We start from the raw sequence: 18,329 nt of genomic DNA on the forward strand, positions 1-18,329 counted from the left end.
TGCCTGGAAGTTCAGTAGTTGTTGAAGTGAAGTCTTGGGAGCCCATCATGTCTGAAGACTAGGGATGCGACGATAACATTTTTTCCAGAAAATTCTTGAGTATCTGCCAATGCCGATCCAATCCGATTTCTTCTTATCGTGGCTAAGTAGCAGTGGGCATGCAGGGCGCTCAAAGAAAGTGACATGATATACAGCCAAGTATGGTGACCCATACTCAGAATTCGTGCTCTGAATTTAACCCATCCAAAGTGCACACACACAGAGCAGTGAACACACACACACACCATGAACACACACCCGCAGCAGAGGGAAGCCATTTATGCTGCGGCTCCCGGGGAACAGTTGGGGGTTCAGTGACTAGTTTAAGGGCACCTCAGTCGGGGTATTGCCGGCCCAAGACTCGAATTTGCACATCGTTTATTTCTTAAGGATAATGCAGTCCCAACGAAAAAGGGTCACGATCGTGTGTTGGAACCGCATGCAGTGAGTAAAACTGCTTCAAATATCTCTGTGTTGTTAACTTAGCTATCGGCGTGTAAGCACATCAAGTAAACAACATGCGATGTTGGCATCAAACTGCACTTTCCACATGTACACCTTAAAAAAAAAAAAAAAAGACGACAAAGTGGAACTTAGTCATTTTCCAAAACCGCTAAGCAAATATATACAGTTTCAGTACATACCACATAGAGGCGTTGTTGCTGATGCTGCTCTTGTTAAATTTCAGCCTCTGGATCTGTGTCACAGCTTCCAAAAGCTCTCAACGCAAAAGCCTACTGGCGCTCGTGATTTTTTAGCTCCACCCACACGTCACGCCTCCAGCCGGTCGTGTTTTTCCGGGAAAAATCGGTACAGACTATCTTTCTCTTATAAATTTGATAAAACTAAAGACTTTTTGGAGTTATGAAGGATGCAGTACTACTCTATAGGTACTCAAGATGAACAGGATATTGAGTGAAAACGAGCATTTCACTTCCCCCCCCCCCCTTTAAAACAAGTTTTAATTTGTACCCACCAACTGGCGACTGACACTGTTACATGGACTCGCCAATGCTGATTTTTACTTGCATTTGGCGCTTGGCGAGTTTTCTTTTTAGGCCCTAAAATTATATAGGCCCACACGCATATATATATATATATATATATATATATATATATATATATATATATATATATATATATATATATATATATATATATATAGTAAGGAAATTATGCAAACTCAAAGTAAAAATCCCAACATGGGTGTTTTATTTTATCTTAGAATATCACCGTTTGACAGATTCCCTATAAAACTGGAAAATTTGTTCAGAAGCCCTTTGACTGATTGCGATGCACCGCTGCAGCTGTGTAGGAAGAAAACACATTTATGTCATTGCCTTTTAGGTTATGAAACACTCACAAGTTCCTATGTATCATATCCACAAACAGAGCAATGAATCACACACACAAAATGAAATGTGCATCCGATCTCACCTCCTGGAGTGAAAAAGAGCCTTTGGTTGATGACATCAAAACATTATGCTCAACGCTATCAATAGCAAATGTTAACAACGCTCGACTTTCCTGAAAAGAAAACATAAAAGAGACAGATCAAGAGCTTAACCTGTACGCTATGGTTTGTGCCAGCCATGGGCAACAGGAAGTGTGGTGTGTACCTTTTCCTGCAGAGCTGTAGGATCAGTGATTATCTGGCCATCTTTGCTAATTGCACAGGTCACACTACAAAAAAGGTGGCTCATGGGAAGCCCGGCATCCATTAGAGCCATACAGGTGGCATTTAGGCAGCATGACGGCAGCTGACAGTTAGATAAGGACCCAAACTGTAGGGGGACACATCAATCAAGAGTAAAGTGGAAATTTGGGGTATGATTTTGTTTATTTTCTTATGAAAAAGTTATAAGTAACTAAAAGTGGTCAAATAATATCACCAGACGGATTACATTTGCCCTTTTTTTATAATTTAAAACAGATTAGACATGTTTTGCTGGTGTTGAGGATACAGAGCCATCATCGTGGACGACCTGCAGGATGACTGTGACAGAGGAGCGAGGATGAAGCGTCAACAGAAGCGCAGCCTCGCACGTCTCGCGCGCGCACTGCTCTCTCGCGCGCTCACGGACTCCTAAACGAAACAACAACATGAAGAGAGTTTGAGTCTGTACGAGACTGACATCTAATGGTGAGAACTGGTAGTGCAGGCCGAGACGAAGAACACTGAAATAGATAGATGTCTGGTGACCGGAAGAGTGTATGAATAATGTACCGAAATGAAAAGACACTTATTATTATTATTATTATTATTATTATTATTATTATTATTATTATTATTATTATTAAACAACTGACATGAATATTAGTAATGAAATTTTGTCTTCACGTTTTAAATGTCATTTTTAAAAGCTGAAAAAAAAAAAAATCACGCCTTGAACATAATGTGTTTTCTATGAGCAAATACTGGTGCATCTCAAAAAATGTCGTGGAAAAGTTCATTTATTTCTATAATTTAACTCAAATTGTGGAACTTGTGTATTAAATAAATTCAGTGCACACAGACTGAAGTAGTTTAAGTCTGGTCATTTTAAATGTTATGATTTTGGCTCACATTTAACAAAGACCCACCAATTCACTCAACAAATTAGAATCCTTAATAAGACCAATAAAACATTATTTTAGTGAATTGTTGGCATTCTGGAAAGTATGTTCATTTATTGTACATGTACTCAATACTTGGTAGGGGCTCTTTTTGCTTTAATTACTGCCTCAATTCGGCGTGGCATGGAGGTGATCAGTTTGTGTTACTGCGGAGGTGGTATGGAAGCCCAGGTTTCTTTGACAGTGAACTTCAGCTCATCTGCATTTTTTAATCTCTTGTTTCTCATCTTCCTCTTGACAATAGCCCATAGATTCTCTCTGGGATGTAGGTCTGGTGAGTTTGCTGGCCAGTCAAGCACACCACCACCATGATAATTTACCTAACCAACTTTTAGTGATTTTGCCAGTGTGCGCAGGTGCAAAATCCTGCTGTAAAATTAAATCAGCATCTTCAAAAAGCTGGTCAGCAGAAGGATGCGTGAAGTGCTCCAAAATTTCTTGGTAAACGAGTACAGTGACTTTGGTTTTCAAAAAACACAATGGACCAACATCAGCAGATGACATTGCACCACAAATGGTCACAGACTGTGGAAACTTAACACTGGATTTCAAGCAACTTGAGCTATGAGCTTCTCCTCCCTTCCTCCAGACTCTAGGACCCTGGTTTCCAAATGAAATACAAATTCCTTGACACGTCTGTGTATGGTGGCTCTTGATGCCCTGACCCCAGCCTCAGTCCATTCCTTGTGAAGTTCATCTCAAATTGTTGAATAGATTTTGCTTGACAATCCTCATAAGGCTGCAGTTGTCTCGTTGGTTGTGCATCTTTTTCCTCCAAACTCAACTATCTGTAAACATGATTGGATACAACACTCTGTGAACAGCCAGCTTCTTTGGCAATGAATGTTTGAGGCTTACCCTCCTTGTGAAGGGTGTCAATGATTGTCGGAGACCATTTTGAAGGCTCAGGAAACCTTTGCAGGTGTTTTGAGTTGATTTGCTGATTGGCATGTCACCATATTCTAATTTGTTGAGATAGTGAATTGGTGGGATTTTGTTAAATGTGTGCCAAAATCATCACAATGAAAAAAAAACTAAGAATTAAACTGAATTTATTTAATACACAAGTTTCACAATTTTGAGTTGAATTATTGAAATAAGTTAACTTTTCCACAACATTCTAATTTATTGAGATGCACCTGTAAAAAGTATAAACATACACACAATACATACAAATGACTGAAGTACAAACTAAATATATGTGTGTGTGTGTATTTGTGCGTGTGTGTGTGTGTGGAATTTGTGCAGTAAATGAGTCTACTTTTAATGTCGATATATGGGTGAAGTAATGTTCCATAATCATTCAGCATAATATATATATTAGGGATGCACGATATTGGATTTTGGCCGATATTCGATATGCCGATATTTTCTAAATAATTTTGGCCGATGCCGATACCGATATCGATATATATACAAATATATACTGATATATTTAAACTTTAATTTCACTGAAGAGAAATCCATATATCTCTTCTGTACTGATTCTACCATAAACATTATTTTACAAATGTAGACAGACATTCACATCTGAAAAACAGGTCAATTATTTCACTTGGAGAATATCGGTTTGGCTCATCGGCAGAAATATTCATATAAGCTTTTATCGGCCGATACCGATGTTGTGCCGATATTATCGTGCATCCCTAATATATATATATATATATATATATATATATATATATATATATATATATATATATATATATATATAAAACTTATTTTGACCAGTACAAATTAAAAATATAAGGGAAAAGTTATCATATAAATCATTATATTTTAAATGGTTACAAACGTCTTGCTGACAAATGAGTAAAACCAAAAGTTTGAAGGATGGAGGAAAGATTATCAATTAATATCATCTAACAATTTAAATATGTTTTAGTGTATGAATGTTACACTGAATGACTGTAGGTATCTTCTGTAAATCATGGTAAAAATGTATGATCAATATTTAATATAAATAAACCATTTAAATAAAACTAAACATGACAGATGAAAATTTAAATGTAAATTTAAAAAGCTGTATTAAACGTTTATAGTTTTTATAATTGAAAAGCCATTTTCGTCTTCGACCCATGTTATGACTATGCACACCATAGGCTGCAAATTAATTTACTTAAAAAAAAACATACCTGGAAGCCCCATTTTTGGCTGGATAAGAACCTCTACAGTAGCTCGATCATATATTTCCTTGCTGACTTTCACTTCAGCTGGTCCATAAACTCCTGCCAGGATACTAGTATCACCTGATGATAAATGTACAAATTTAGAACAATACAGATTTACAAACACAATTTACAAAGTTTACAAAGACAATTACAAACTAATACAAATACCTTGAACAAATGTGGAAGACCCGTCAGGTTTGGATAACAAACTCTGCTCATTTCCATATTCTCTTAAATTTGAACAACCTCGATCTAACTCCATCATGATACTCATGCACACAATCCTCTCGTCGCACTCATATATGCCTCATTGTTTTGAACGCACCATTATGACGAGATTATATGTTCGCCCTCTAGTGGTAAACTATCGCATGACCACGTTCCCAGAAACCCTTGACCGGTATAATTAAAATATATCTGTAACTAAAATGTAGTTATACAGAGGAATTTATATTTAATACATTTAATATGCAGTTAAAATTAGACATTTCCCAGACACAAACGTAAAAAATGGGCTGAATGTTTGTGTTGGTTGAATGCTATTGTCCAGCAGGGGACGCACAGCGTGGGGTTTCACCATAGACAGTAAAAGAAAGGGCTTCACACAGGCATCATCAGAGCCAGGAACAGACGCAAGACACGCACTTGACGTAAAGATGGCGGCTGCTAGAGGTTTATCGAAATTATACGGGATCGGGCTTCACGCAATTCGTCAAAATACTACGTTAAAAGCAACAACGTTTCTCCAACAAAGAGCATTCCGCCTTAATGTAAGTTTGACCTGTATGATATTTGCAAGTTCTCCGCTAACGGACTTCTTTCATTAGCAAAACCTGCTAATCAGATGTAAGAGCCGTGCAGCTGCGCGAACCTCAAAACATTCGTGTAACGTTCGTTTGGATTGTATGAAATAGATACCAATAGTAAACCACATTGATGAAAATCTCGATGTTAATCTTAAAATAATGTTAAATCCGTGAGTGTTTCTAATGCTTATTTATAGGCATTCCTCATCTGACCTAGAATCAATTCACAATTGCGTTAGATCTGTCTATTTATGTGATCTATCCATCTGGTAATTGTTTTAATCTAACAACTATTGATCAGATCTCTGTGTATTATTGTGGGCAATCGACTGTTCAACCTTCACAAGGCTGTTGTTGTACACTGAGAGCCGATTGGCTGGTTCTGTGGGGTGTGTCTGAAAACTCAATGCTAAACCCTGCAGCCTTGTGTCATTGAAATATATTAACTTTTTATCTTCCCAGCATATGATCTTGCATAAATATGTGCGAATGTATTCGCTGTGATCCTAAATCTACCATCTGATTAATATAAAGATGTGCATCAATACGCAAACCATTCACCATATGGTTTTGGAAACCATAGTTTCTGAGGCACTTGTATTTTTAAGGCTTTTTTTTTTATATGCATGCTTTACAGTTTTTCCTCAGTATTTAATCTTAGATTGTATTTAGCCTTATTTATTTTAGTGCCACTTTTTAAAGGATCTATATTTTCTCTCCTTGCCTTTTGTTTATATTTCTGCATCAAAATCACAAGATGACCCCTATTACCTTTAAACCAAAACAAAGACAAAATAAAAGATCTCATCACTAGATAGTAAAACTTGCTGGCCAGGAATTGGCTATTAAAAGTCTAGTATTTAAATTTAGCTGTATGTGTGTAACTGTTTTTTTTTATTTTATTATTATTAATACAGTTATTATTTATAAAATTATTAATTTTTATAGTTTTAGTTTAAAAAAACAACGTTTTAAGATTTTTTTGTCATTTTTTTATATTATATATTTTTAAAATGTCTATATAGTTTTTAATTAATATACTTTACATTGTTTAAGTACAAATTCAAATTCAAATAAGAAACGTGGCCTTGTCAGCTAGCTGAAATTAAATAAGTTGGTTTACTTTTTTTTATGTTTTTATTTTATTTTATTTCATTATATTATATTATTTCAAGTAACAAATATGTTTTTCTATGATTTTAGTTTCAGTTGATTAATAACCTTGGTTTATGAGGGAATTATTGAGCAGTTTTCGATCTGAATGGTAAAGTACGTGATCAGATTTCATGAACTGCTTCACCGCTGCTTGTGTATGTCACTCCCTGATCCTCTGTCTCTGTCTTCAGGGAGCTCTTCGCCAGCAGCCGTTTGATTCTTCAGCGGAGAAGCCGCAGTTTCCCGGGGCCTCGGCGGAGTTTATTGATCACCTGGAATTTATCCAGCCCAATGTGATCTCAGGAATCCCTGTGTATAGGGTGATGGACAGACAGGGCCAGATCATCAATCCGTCTGAGGATCCTAAGGTGTGGAGTCTAAGATAATGTGTGGAAATAAGCTGGTAGCAGGTTACTAAATAGCATCTGCAATTTAAGCACTTACGTTTCTTGTCTGTTTCAGCTTCCAAAAGAGATGGTTTTGAATTTCTATCAGAAGATGACGTTACTCAACACAATGGATCGGATTCTTTACGAGTCTCAGAGGCAGGTGAGAGGTTCAGTGGATATCAGTGTGGTGTTTGTTCAAATATAAAATGAATTAAAAAAGTTTATTATGCTTAAGTTTGGTATGCTTTTGTGTTCAAGGGCCGTATATCTTTTTACATGACCAATTATGGTGAGGAGGGCACACACATTGGAAGCGCTGCGGCTCTTGAACCTACTGATTTGGTCTTCGGCCAATACCGAGAAGCTGGTGAGCATGTTTACAAGCTGGAGTCACAATAGTGGCTCTCCACTATTGTTATTATAAGTGTGCACACACACACTGGACACGTTAGCCTTGTTACTTGCTCAGGCACGATTGACCTCCCACTGACCCTCACTGCACTTTAACATTCCAGGCCTGAGCAGACTTATGATGCAACAATTTTGAAGAAAATGGGGAAAAGAAGCACTCTTGATCAGCACAATGTAGTCCATTATAATGTTTACTTTGTAGGGTGCTTTCACATCTCTAGTTCGGTTCATTTGGTCCGAACCAAGGGCAAACAATTATACATTGTAGCATTTTTCAGCTTTTTTGGTTCCTTTTCACACTACACTGATTGCTTTGGTCCAAACCAGTTGAAATGAACCAAAATGCAGTCACATGACGACATCCACATCACTCATTGGCCATGACGTATTTCCTAAACTGCTTTTCGATTGGTCAGAATTTATGTGTGGGAAAATTCCAACATAAGAGGAAAAGCCAGCAGACAACACAACTATGGAAAGACGACTGCGCGGGCTGGTTTTGTCCCTGGCCATAATCTATTACATTGTATACAATATGCAAAAAATACATTTCTATAATAAGGCGCGGATGCGGCTTGAAAACAACATTCTAATGCACTGCAAACGGCATGCTTGTAACTTCAAGCGGAGGCATGCATTAATTCTTCTTAACTCTTCTTAAATGAGGCTCCACACCTCCTCACTACTCCAAGTTTGTCCACGAGCTGCCATGCTAAAGTGCAAACTGTCAACAAACGCTTCCTCATTCCATAATGCACAGCGCAGCTGACTACGGCAGCTAGTTTAGTTCAAAAATTATCAGTACTTTTTGCAGTTGGGTCTGTTCGAGGTCGGATCACGTTCTCACCACAAACGAACCGCTCCAGACTTCGTTTGAAAGCGTACCGAGACCACCTCTTCCAGCAGGTCTCGGTACGCTTGTTTGGTCCACCTTTGGTGCACACACCTGCCCAAACGAACCACACCAAAGGAGGAAATGAACTCTGGTACGATTCAACCGAACTAAATGAGGCAGGTGTGAAAGCACCCTTTGTAGCTCATTATTTTGAGTCGTTTAGGGAGTAAACACACACGGTCGTCTCATGTGTGTAATATGCTGCTCAGGGGTGGGAGGTGTACCGGTAGACACAATTAACAGGTAGAAATGTGTTAACCTGTAGAGGTTTTCAACTATTATTTCTGTCGTGGTTACACACTCATGTGACATTGCTGTGCTACATGTTCACGAAAACTTATTGTTTGCATACGATTTTAAGCATTGCATTTTAAAAAAGTGATTGCAAGCTTGTTTTCTTTAAAAAATTAAATAAAAAAATAAACACTAACTCTAGCTTTTCTAATATTTTTGTATTCCATCTACCTGTTTTCTTTTTATTTATCATACAATTTAAAGCAGTGTTCTTTTGTTGATTTTTATTGCTTCCATTGTCTCATTTGTTGCTTTGGATAAAAGCGTCTGCTAAATGACTAAATCACTAAATAACTAATGTAAGCCATTGAAATGCAATCAGTAGCAAAAGAGAACTTGCGACAGAGAACTCGAAGATAATGTTTTTTGCTGCTTTCTAGGCCTCGAAAGGTTTAAAATACAAACACTTGAATGTGTCAAAATGCACACAAGTGTCCTTGTAAACACAGTAATCTAGGTCTTCAGAGAAAGAAGATACATGTGTAACATTATATTGTTCTCAGGCAGCTCTTAAAGTGACAGCAGTCTGTCATTCATGTTAATCAGGAACAACAGATTTTCTGTCTAATCACCAAAAGACTGCTCTTGACTAAATCACTTGTGTAACTTTAATAAGAAGAAATATTTATTTAAATGAAATATGTGAAAAATATGAAGTTCTTATTTAATCGCTGACTGTTTACCTGTTTGTCTCCAGTAAGCTTGAGGGCTTTTTTTGTTTAGTGTTTTCTTTTTTTTTTCTTTTTTTATGAAACTGTTGACAAGAATTATGGAATTCATTTATTTTTGATATCATAGAGACCTTATTTAAAGCAAAAATCATTATAACAAAATGCCTCGTATCGGGACATAAGATTTAAGAAAAAGATTTCAGTTTAAATTACAATGCATTGATGTTTGATTAAATAGTTTTTATTTATTGATATTTGACAAAATTTATTTATAGTATACATTATATTTATACATTTATAAATGTTCATATATTTTATATATTTATAAATGTATTTATTAATATTTGCTCAAATATAAAGGTATATTTTCTGAATTTTTATAGGTGTATTGATGTACAGAGGCTTCCCTTTGGATCTGTTTATGGCGCAGTGCTATGCCAACGCTGATGACCTTGGCAAGGGTAGACAAATGCCAGTTCACTACGGCTCCAAAGACCTCAATTTTGTAACCATCTCCTCACCCCTTGCCACTCAGATCCCCCAAGGTGAGAAGTGAGCATGTCTATCACACAGAACAGTCATCATGAATATTTTACACTTACCGTTCAAAAGTTTGTTGTGTTTTTGAAGAAAGTCTTAAAGCTCACCAAGACTCTTTATTTAATCTAAAACCCAGTTAAATGTTAAAAAGAACAGCATTTGTTTTAAATAGTGGTGTCGCTTTTTGATTCATTTAATATATCTGTGCTGAATAAAAAATGTTAATTTCTTTGTGTAAGAAAAGACTGACTTTGATCTGTCACACGTGCTGTAGCGGCCGGGGCAGCGTACGCAGTCAAGAGGGAGAACTCAAACCGTGCGGTCATCTGTTATTTCGGAGAGGGGGCCGCCAGTGAGGGAGACGCACATGCTGGATTTAATTTTTCTGCCACGCTCGAGTGTCCTCTCATATTCTTCTGCCGCAACAACGGTTATGCTATCTCCACGCCGACCAATGAGCAGTACAGAGGAGATGGCATTGGTAAGTGTGTGTGTCCATCACAGACTCCAATCTGAGTCTCTGTGTTTCCTTTATCTTATGCTGTTTTTCCCTCCCTTTTTTTTGTGCATAGCTGCTCGGGGTCCAGGATATGGACTGATGTCGATACGTGTGGATGGAAATGATGTTTTCGCAGTGTACAATGCCACGAAGGAGGCTCGACGCAGAGCGGTGGCTGAAAACCAGCCCTTCCTCATTGAAGCCATGACCTACAGGTAAACCATATGAATTAAACTATGAAGCACAACATCCACAGCATTCTGTTACCTATAAACAGCTTATGTGGAACAGAGCAGACCTGGAGGAGACCACAGGGGTGCCATTTGGGGTATGGTCTATTTTAACTGTGTGTAGGGTGGCAAACTCAGCAGAAAACGCTATGAGATGCAGTGTAAACCTATTTATCAACAATATTTTGCAGTGTAGGCTTTTATGAAACGTGGGGGAGAGCTTGCTTATTGCTTGAAATTGGCTATTGCTTAGGTCTGATGCAAGTTTCTCTCACTGAAACGGCATTTTCTTTGCAGTGGATTGTTTTGAATCCAGGCAGTTTAAGCAGTTTATAGTTTTTTCTTTAAGAGTTGGATTCTGTTTGTCCATTTGATTGTAAATTACGGGGCTTACAAAAATTAAGGGACTAACCAAGACATCATTGCAACAATCAGTCAGAAATCATTCTAATATGCTGATTTGGTGCTCAAGAAGAATTCAAAATAGTTGCGTTGCTAAATGGTTTTGTTGAAACCAGTGTTATATTTTTTTCAGTATTTTTTGAAGAATAGATAGTTAAATAGCAGTCATTTGAAGTAGAAATATTTTGGAACAATATAAATGTCTTTTACTGTTACTTTTGATCAATTTAAGCAATCCTTTCTGAATGAAAGTATTTCTTAATTTTTCTTAATTATCAAACAGTTACTAGCAAGAATCATTGAGCCAAAATGAACAAGACAGAAATGTAAGGTATAATATACAGTTGTACTGCATAATAAACATGAATAATTATGGGAATATACATTTTGAAATTTGCTCATTGCTTATTGCTCACCTTTTATTTTTAGAACCCATTGTTGTACTCCGACAAAACAGACCTCGAAATATTGTTACTGACCAATAAGTATTATGAGTGTTTTTGTGACTGATCTATATATATATATATATATATATATCACACACACATACAGTTGTGCTAATAAGTTTACATAGCCCTTGCAGAATATGCACGTTAACAATTTTAGCAAAATAAGAGAGTTAATGAAAATTGCACATTGGTTTTTTTTTTTATATAACTATCCTGAATAAGCTTTTGCCCATATCAGATGTTTATGTATACTCCACAAGAAAAAAATAATGGAATTTATAAAAAATGACCTTTTTCAAAAATGTGCTTCTCCTTGAATCTTAATACTGTATATATGTATATGTGTGTGTGTGTGTGTGTGTGTGTGTGTGTTATATTTTATTTCAGACTCAAAGGTCCAACACATAGTTGTTGATTTATATCTGCCGTCATGTTTTTTCAACCAGGCCGGAAACATCAAGCCTGTTAAAAGTCACAGTCAGTAGTTCATCCAGATAATGAGATAAAAAGTGGGGAATGTTTTCACTGACCTTGTTTAGTAATTTAGTTTCAACTTAGTTTAAGTTTAAACACCCATCTTCCACAATGATTAGAATATTGAATAAAAAGTAGATTGAGAAAAATTTAAAATAAAAGATAATTCGATTAGAGATCTTACTTTTTGACACGTTGTTATTATGATTTGCTGAACAAAGAACTCTCAAACTGATTTTCGCACATTTCAAGCCCATCTTTACCCTAAAGTGTTAAACATGAGATGATCAGTTAGCCAGAGTGGTGGTTTCTTCTAGTTTCACCTTTCGGCCAAACATCTACAGAACATCCACTAACATTTCCCTGCACCCACTAGTGTTTTGAAACCAACATAGCCTTCATTTCCTCTTCCCACTCCAGGATTGGTCATCACAGCACTAGTGACGACAGCTCTGCATATCGCTCCGTCGACGAGGTGAACTACTGGGACAAGCAGGACCACCCCATCTCTCGCCTGCGACACTACATGACCGCCCGAGGCTGGTGGGCCGAGGACGAGGAGCGGGCCTGGAGGAAGCAGTCACGAAAACTCGTCATGGAGGCTTTCGAAAAAGCCGAGAAACGTCTGAAACCCAACCCCGAGCTGCTGTTCACTGACGTCTACGATGAGATGATTCCTCCTCTAGTCAAGCAGAGAGATGCCATGTGGCGGCACGTCCAGCAGTATAAAGAGCATTACCCAATTGATCTCTATGAGAAATAATCCATGAGCCGTGGACACAACTGGGAAGTTCCTTGCACATGTCAGTTTGTTTGAATCGTTTTTCTTTGTCGTTTTCTCCAGTTTTATTATGTTAGAACGCACAAATAGTGAAAAATGTGTTGTTATCCTCCATGTTTTCCACTAGAGGCATCCGTGCTGTCATTTCGTGCCTTGAAAATGATGTAAAAGAAGGAGTTGTGGAAATCGGTTGAAGGTCTTCTATGCTGGTCTAATGTAGCAAATGTTCTCATTGTTCTAAGAGCCCATAAATCCTGAATCATTATGTTAGCATTGTGCTATCAATCAATTCACTAGAATTTCTTTATTTAAAGCATGAAAATCTTGAGTGATTCAACTGATTTTATTTCTCTTGATAATCTATGAAGAACATTAAGTGTTCTTCATTCAGTATGTTTAGAATATGGGTTTTCAAGTCACTGTAAATGTTTAGCATTGGCTTCTCATTTCTCCACAAACAACGCTAATACTCATTACTGGTGATGAGATTGTGATGCTGTCATTTGTGTGTGTATTATTACCCTCAGACTTTCTACTCCAAACGGAGCTATTAATAAGTATATATACAACATACTGTTACTGTAATAATAAATGGTTTGTGTCTTGTTAATTTCCCCCCACACATGGTATTGTTAGTAATGACATTCTGTTTAGCTGTGATTTTCTGATTGGTAATGAACTGAACAAACTTTCTGTGTGAGACTGACTCAACTGTTAGATGACATGATGATTGTTGTGTTTGAGACTTCTTTCGGATTAGCTTTAGGGGTTTGCAAATTGTATTTTAAACAATAAAAGATGCTCACAAAATGTAATCACTGATATAGTGACATGCTTACTGAACGTAGACTGTAATAAAATGTTGTATAGTCTTGAGGCCTGTTTTATGGAGATCGCAGTGGGTTTCAGTACGTAATAACTGCTGGCGACTGAAGCGATATGCAGACTAATAATATTCAGTGTGTTGTGAAGAGTTCATTATGAAGGAGGGTTGAACAAACTGGTAACTTTAATGCAAAGGAATATAAAGTAAAGGAGGTCAGTGAAAAGGGATTTTTTAAAATGATATTTCTAACTCGTTTTAACTAATAAGCAGCATAATAATTAATATCTTATTCTTTGAACACCTAATCAGCATATTCGTATGAATTCTAAAGCATTATGTGACCAGTGTTGCGTTACCTAAAAACTAACTTTTTATGGAAAGTAATGCGTTACATAACTTTTGCGACACTCTTTAGATCTGGGAGGAGCTTGCGTGGGTTGTTTTTAATATAAAAAAGTTATTTTACAAATCTAAAGTCCTTTCACACTAAAAGTGAAATGAATAGGCCGAAGTAAATGTAAATTCATGTCTGTACAGTAGAGGGCGGCAGGCGAACGCAAACAAACCGCATGAAGACTATGACGCAGGAGATAGTTAAACACTATTCGGCAATAACGACAATCAAACAAATGTGTCATTTTTGCCTAGTATGGTTGAACTGAACCAATGAAGGTCAGTAGCAAAGAAAATTAAGGTCAAGGCTGCCAGAGTACATTTTTAGGCAGTTAGCAGTTCTAGTGATTTATCACTCAAGTAATCACTGACCTTTTGAGGGGGTCAGATACATTTCCTCTTCATCCTCTGTAAAAGATAACAAATATCAACTCATTTTACTGTAAATGTTTGAAATTTTAGCTGAATCAGGTCATATCCTCACACACTGTCATCATTTTACACCAAATAAAATGTATATTATGCTGTATTTTAGATCAGTAGAATTCTTGGCTGTCCCTAAAATTGCTTTTTGCCTAGTTTGGAGCTATAAGACACTGCTCAATTTATTTCATTTATTCATCAAATTTTATTCATTTTTGATGTTTTTGCAGTTTACGATAAGAGGTCTTGTATAACTAACAGATGCAACATTAGATACTGTATTATATTGTACATATCAGATACTCTGAGTAAATCCCTCTCATCTTGAACTACAGAATGTTTGTGCAATGTTGCATTGAGTGAAATGTCATAGACAGAATTTGAAATACAGATTGAGTTAAAGAACATAATATTCAAATCTGTGTGTGCCATAGCAATGGGTCTGATCAGCAGCATAATGATGAGTACAAACAGGAACATTATCCCCGGTTTGATAAAATCTGTCACAACAACAGCTTGAGTCTGACTGTTAAAAAGACTGTCAGCTGCCTGGTGTTGTGTGATGCAACAGATCTTGTGAATATTTTCATGGCCCATCACATTTTCTTGGGTGTTCAGAAGCATGTGGTTTCAGTGGCTCTTTCAAATACATTATGTTTCAAATATATATGTTTTCTTCTAGCAATAACATATTAAAATTCCACTCATGTCACATGTCCCCCCACTTATGGTGATTGTATTGCTACTGGTTTTGTTTAAAACAGCCACTAAAGGGACATGATGATGGTAAAAATAGGATTGAAGGAAAATTATATTTAAATGTTTTTTTTTTTTTTTTTTTTTTTTTTGCATTTCCTGGGGGAACACATTAGCTTTGTTAGATAATGCATATTTTTTTCTTTTTCTGTGGTTTTAGTTACTATTAACTACTGTTAATATTTTTCAAGTGAACACTCGAAATATATCATTTAGGTAGTACTTTACAATCATTAACACATTAATACACCTTAATACATGAACTAACATTACCTAATCAAACCTTATTGTAAAGTGTTACAATAAGTTCACAAAAACGCTGTTAAATTAAACAGAAAAGCAAGCAGGTGTGCATGATTTGGTGTGGCAGCCAATACAAATGATAACCATCTCCCTACCTAAATCCGGTGTTTGGAAGAGATCGGTTGCAGCGCTTCTGAAATTATTATCTTCTATATAGTGTAGTTTTTAGCTTTCTCTGTGTCGTAGGTGGCCGCTTGTCATGCATGAAGAACAAAATATTTATTTAAATTCTGTATATATCATCGTATACAGCATGGAAAGTGTGCTACCTTTACACTTATTAAAAACTTTCAGTCATTCATCACGATCTGACAAAGAAAAAAGAAATACAATGACCTTGACTACACAATTAAATTTTTTTAAGTGTCTTTGTTAGAAAAAAAAGTTACGAGCAATGATAGAACTCAGCCAAAGTCTCTTTAAGTATTATATATACTATAGTATATGTCCCTATAACAGGGTGGAATACTTTCAGAAAAATCTACCAATAATTATTATTTTTTGAGTCCCCGAACTTGACCAATATGTATTCCTTATAGTTAAACATCACTATTTTGAAAGAATGCTAAAAATAGGGAAAACGTACATTCTTTTCCAAAAATGATGAAGCCAAAATGTTACTGGATACCAGGCATAACCCATTTACTTTATAAATGAATGTATTATGAAACATTTCCAGTCTTCAAAGCCTGAGCTGCTTTCCAAACTGTAATGTGAAATGTTGAGTGCAAACAGAGCAAGGGAATTATTTTTTTTTGCAAACAGAATCAATTCTGAGTGATTTGCAGAGCGGCTGTTTGTGTTTTCTCTTGCTCAGATGATAGCTTGAAACGGGTTTCTCTTGCAAAAGATAAAATGAAGTACCTGGAGTGGAACAAATAGAGTCAACATAGCCTGTTGCAGCATGCATTGATTGGGATTTGGAACTTTGCTTCTCTCTCAACACACATGATGCTCCAGTCCAGCATTTAGACACTCCGCGTGACAAATAATCTGCTCTCTTCATTGAGAAATGTTGGCTTGTTATGAAAGGAAATTATAGAAGAAAAATGTGCCTCCAAAGAAAACATCACAGTTGATCTAAAATGTTTTTGAATTTTAACAGAATGACTGAAGGCTATACCAACCTGAAATGCACATCTTTGAAATATTTAAAAATCATTCCAGATAAACATTTTCTTACTTAAGGCATGATGCCACTAGTTAATAAGATAAAAATGACTTAATAGATATCAATCAAAGGGCCATTCAAAAAAAAAAAAATATATATATATAATCTAATTAAACAAATGTTAAACATATACCATGTGATATTGAAGTAGAGAATTCTGGCTCAGTGCAGGAGAAATAACTCATTTGTTGAGAAAGCCATTAAGAAATATTTACAGGTGCAAATAGATAAAGTGTAATAAAATCTCAATATTATCCAGTGCATGAAAAAACAATGGTTTGCTTGTATAGTGTCTTTCCTTAAGAAGATGTGCATGACATGGCCATGTAGGCTACAACAAAAAACACAAATACACAATACATATCCAATAACTCAAAACACATTCTTTTTTCCTAACACATTTATTATTTTCTGACATTTTTATTCTCTTTCGTTCTGAGATGATCAGTGGAACAAAAAGAAGAACATTTACAAGAGCAACATGCAGAAGTGTTTCGTCTTGCAAGAGAGAAGATGACGGTGGGTGTTTTCGAGCAAACATACTCATTTCAGCAAAAGCACTCAGTGGGCAATATGGAAAATCTGATCACTTTTACAAAAAAAGATGAGCAAACCGCCTGGCATGATTTTGGATGGGTACACAACGGTGCTAATGTGGCTTGGAACCGGATTTGAAATCATTAGAGATGTCCTTGATTACAGAGACTCGAGTTCGCAGGTCATACCCTACGTCGGTTTCGTCAACAGCTTTTTAATGAGCTGCCTGTTTTGTCAGTCCATCAATCAAGTCCAAGTTCAGTAGCAATATGAGAAAAACAACAATGGGCCTGTGCTGTTTCTGAGCTCAGCCAGTGTTTCATGAAATAAGAAAGAAACAGACCGTAGGCGTTTAATCTTAGAGCGTAAATTCAGCTTCATGAGAAAAGACTCTGTAATGTAAATAAATACATAAATATATCAATATAGAATAAATACATAAACCTCGTACAACAGTTGTTTTTCTTCAACAATACATTAAGTGGGGAGTTTGTGGCAGCATCTGACACAAAACAGACGCAGCTGTGAAAAAGAAACAGGCTAGAAGGCAATTTTTTCTTATGTTCATGTGTCATCTTTACGCTTTGCTTTGCCTCTGCAATCGTCTTCCGTTTCTAAAGCAAATAATTTCATCTCAGCATCACTGTTTAAGCAACTAACAGGTGCCATGGTAATTGTCCTGCAGTGTTAGTATACATGCACTCATGTGCTTTGGAGGTGAATGTGGAAAAAAAAAGGATGGATGTGGTTTACAGAGCATGGAAAGAAAACAAACCTTGCAGAGAAGTTGACCCCTATAAACCACAGACTAATGAAATGCTGCCAACACAGGTGTGAATCAAATTAAAGCCATTGCAAGAGTCTCCAGAAAGATGGTTGCATTTCAGACAGTTTTTTTATTTTATATATTATATTTACTATATACCCCCTTTTTTCATCTTTTAATGGATTGAGCTTGCTAATTGCACAATAAAAGAAGATATGAGTTCAGAACAAAAAAAAAAAAAAATGAGCAGGATTTGAGTTTAATGACAGTCCCGTCCTTCATTAGTCTGCGTGTGTATTGTCTGGCTGCTCTGAAGGCCTCCGTGAGCTCAA

At 36.3% G+C, this 18,329-nt stretch overlaps 2 protein-coding genes across 4 annotated transcripts; one reads left to right on the top strand and one right to left on the bottom strand.

The window, feature by feature from the left end:
* Positions 1–1,228: 1,228 nt before the first annotated feature.
* exosc5 (exosome component 5) lies at positions 1,229–5,138 on the bottom strand. Of its 2 annotated transcripts, none has more exons than XM_026288203.1 (6): positions 4,995–5,138; positions 4,791–4,904; positions 2,025–2,125; positions 1,659–1,823; positions 1,477–1,566; positions 1,229–1,346 (listed from the first exon to the last, which is right to left on the bottom strand). In XM_026288203.1, the coding sequence occupies exons 1-6, from the start codon at positions 5,098–5,100 to the stop codon at positions 1,269–1,271; spliced, it is 654 nt and encodes a 217-aa protein (XP_026143988.1). In that variant the 5' UTR covers positions 5,101–5,138; the 3' UTR covers positions 1,229–1,268. The 2 variants fall into 2 exon arrangements, with proteins under 2 accessions (XP_026143988.1, XP_026143989.1); XM_026288204.1 differs by having other exon boundaries at positions 1,659–1,799; positions 2,004–2,125.
* Positions 5,139–5,439: 301 nt separating this feature from the next.
* bckdha (branched chain keto acid dehydrogenase E1 subunit alpha) lies at positions 5,440–13,637 on the top strand. Of its 2 annotated transcripts, XR_003294320.1 has the most exons (9): positions 5,440–5,596; positions 6,979–7,155; positions 7,250–7,336; positions 7,435–7,543; positions 9,831–9,992; positions 10,262–10,468; positions 10,560–10,701; positions 12,462–12,987; positions 13,063–13,637. XR_003294320.1 is itself a non-coding variant. In XM_026287646.1 (8 exons), exons 1-8 carry the CDS (start codon positions 5,483–5,485, stop codon positions 12,802–12,804), a joined length of 1,341 nt encoding a protein of 446 aa, XP_026143431.1. In that variant the 5' UTR covers positions 5,440–5,482; the 3' UTR covers positions 12,805–13,637. The 2 variants fall into 2 exon arrangements, 1 of the variants encoding a protein (XP_026143431.1); XM_026287646.1 differs by having other exon boundaries at positions 12,462–13,637.
* Positions 13,638–18,329: the final 4,692 nt, after the last annotated feature.

The sequence above is a fragment of the Carassius auratus genome, chromosome 18 (assembly GCF_003368295.1).
Source record: "Carassius auratus strain Wakin chromosome 18, ASM336829v1, whole genome shotgun sequence".
In the NCBI taxonomy this organism is placed as follows: domain Eukaryota; kingdom Metazoa; phylum Chordata; class Actinopteri; order Cypriniformes; family Cyprinidae; genus Carassius; species Carassius auratus.

Excerpts from the sequence above, each read along its gene's own strand:
- exosc5 (XM_026288203.1), bottom strand. The coding sequence starts at position 5,100 with ATGAGTATCATGATGGAGTTAGATCGAGGTTGTTCAAATTTAAGAGAA. Across the intron at positions 2,126-4,790 it reads GCCAAAAATGGGGCTTCCAG|GAGTCCGTGAGCGCGCGAGA; the intron begins GTATGTTTTTTT and ends TGTTTCGTTTAG. Across the intron at positions 1,824-2,024 it reads CTGTCACAGTCATCCTGCAG|TTTGGGTCCTTATCTAACTG; the intron begins GTCGTCCACGAT and ends GTCCCCCTACAG.
- bckdha (XM_026287646.1), top strand. The coding sequence starts at position 5,483 with ATGGCGGCTGCTAGAGGTTTATCGAAATTATACGGGATCGGGCTTCAC. Across the intron at positions 5,597-6,978 it reads AAAGAGCATTCCGCCTTAAT|GGAGCTCTTCGCCAGCAGCC; the intron begins GTAAGTTTGACC and ends CTCTGTCTTCAG. Across the intron at positions 7,337-7,434 it reads TTTACGAGTCTCAGAGGCAG|GGCCGTATATCTTTTTACAT; the intron begins GTGAGAGGTTCA and ends TTTGTGTTCAAG.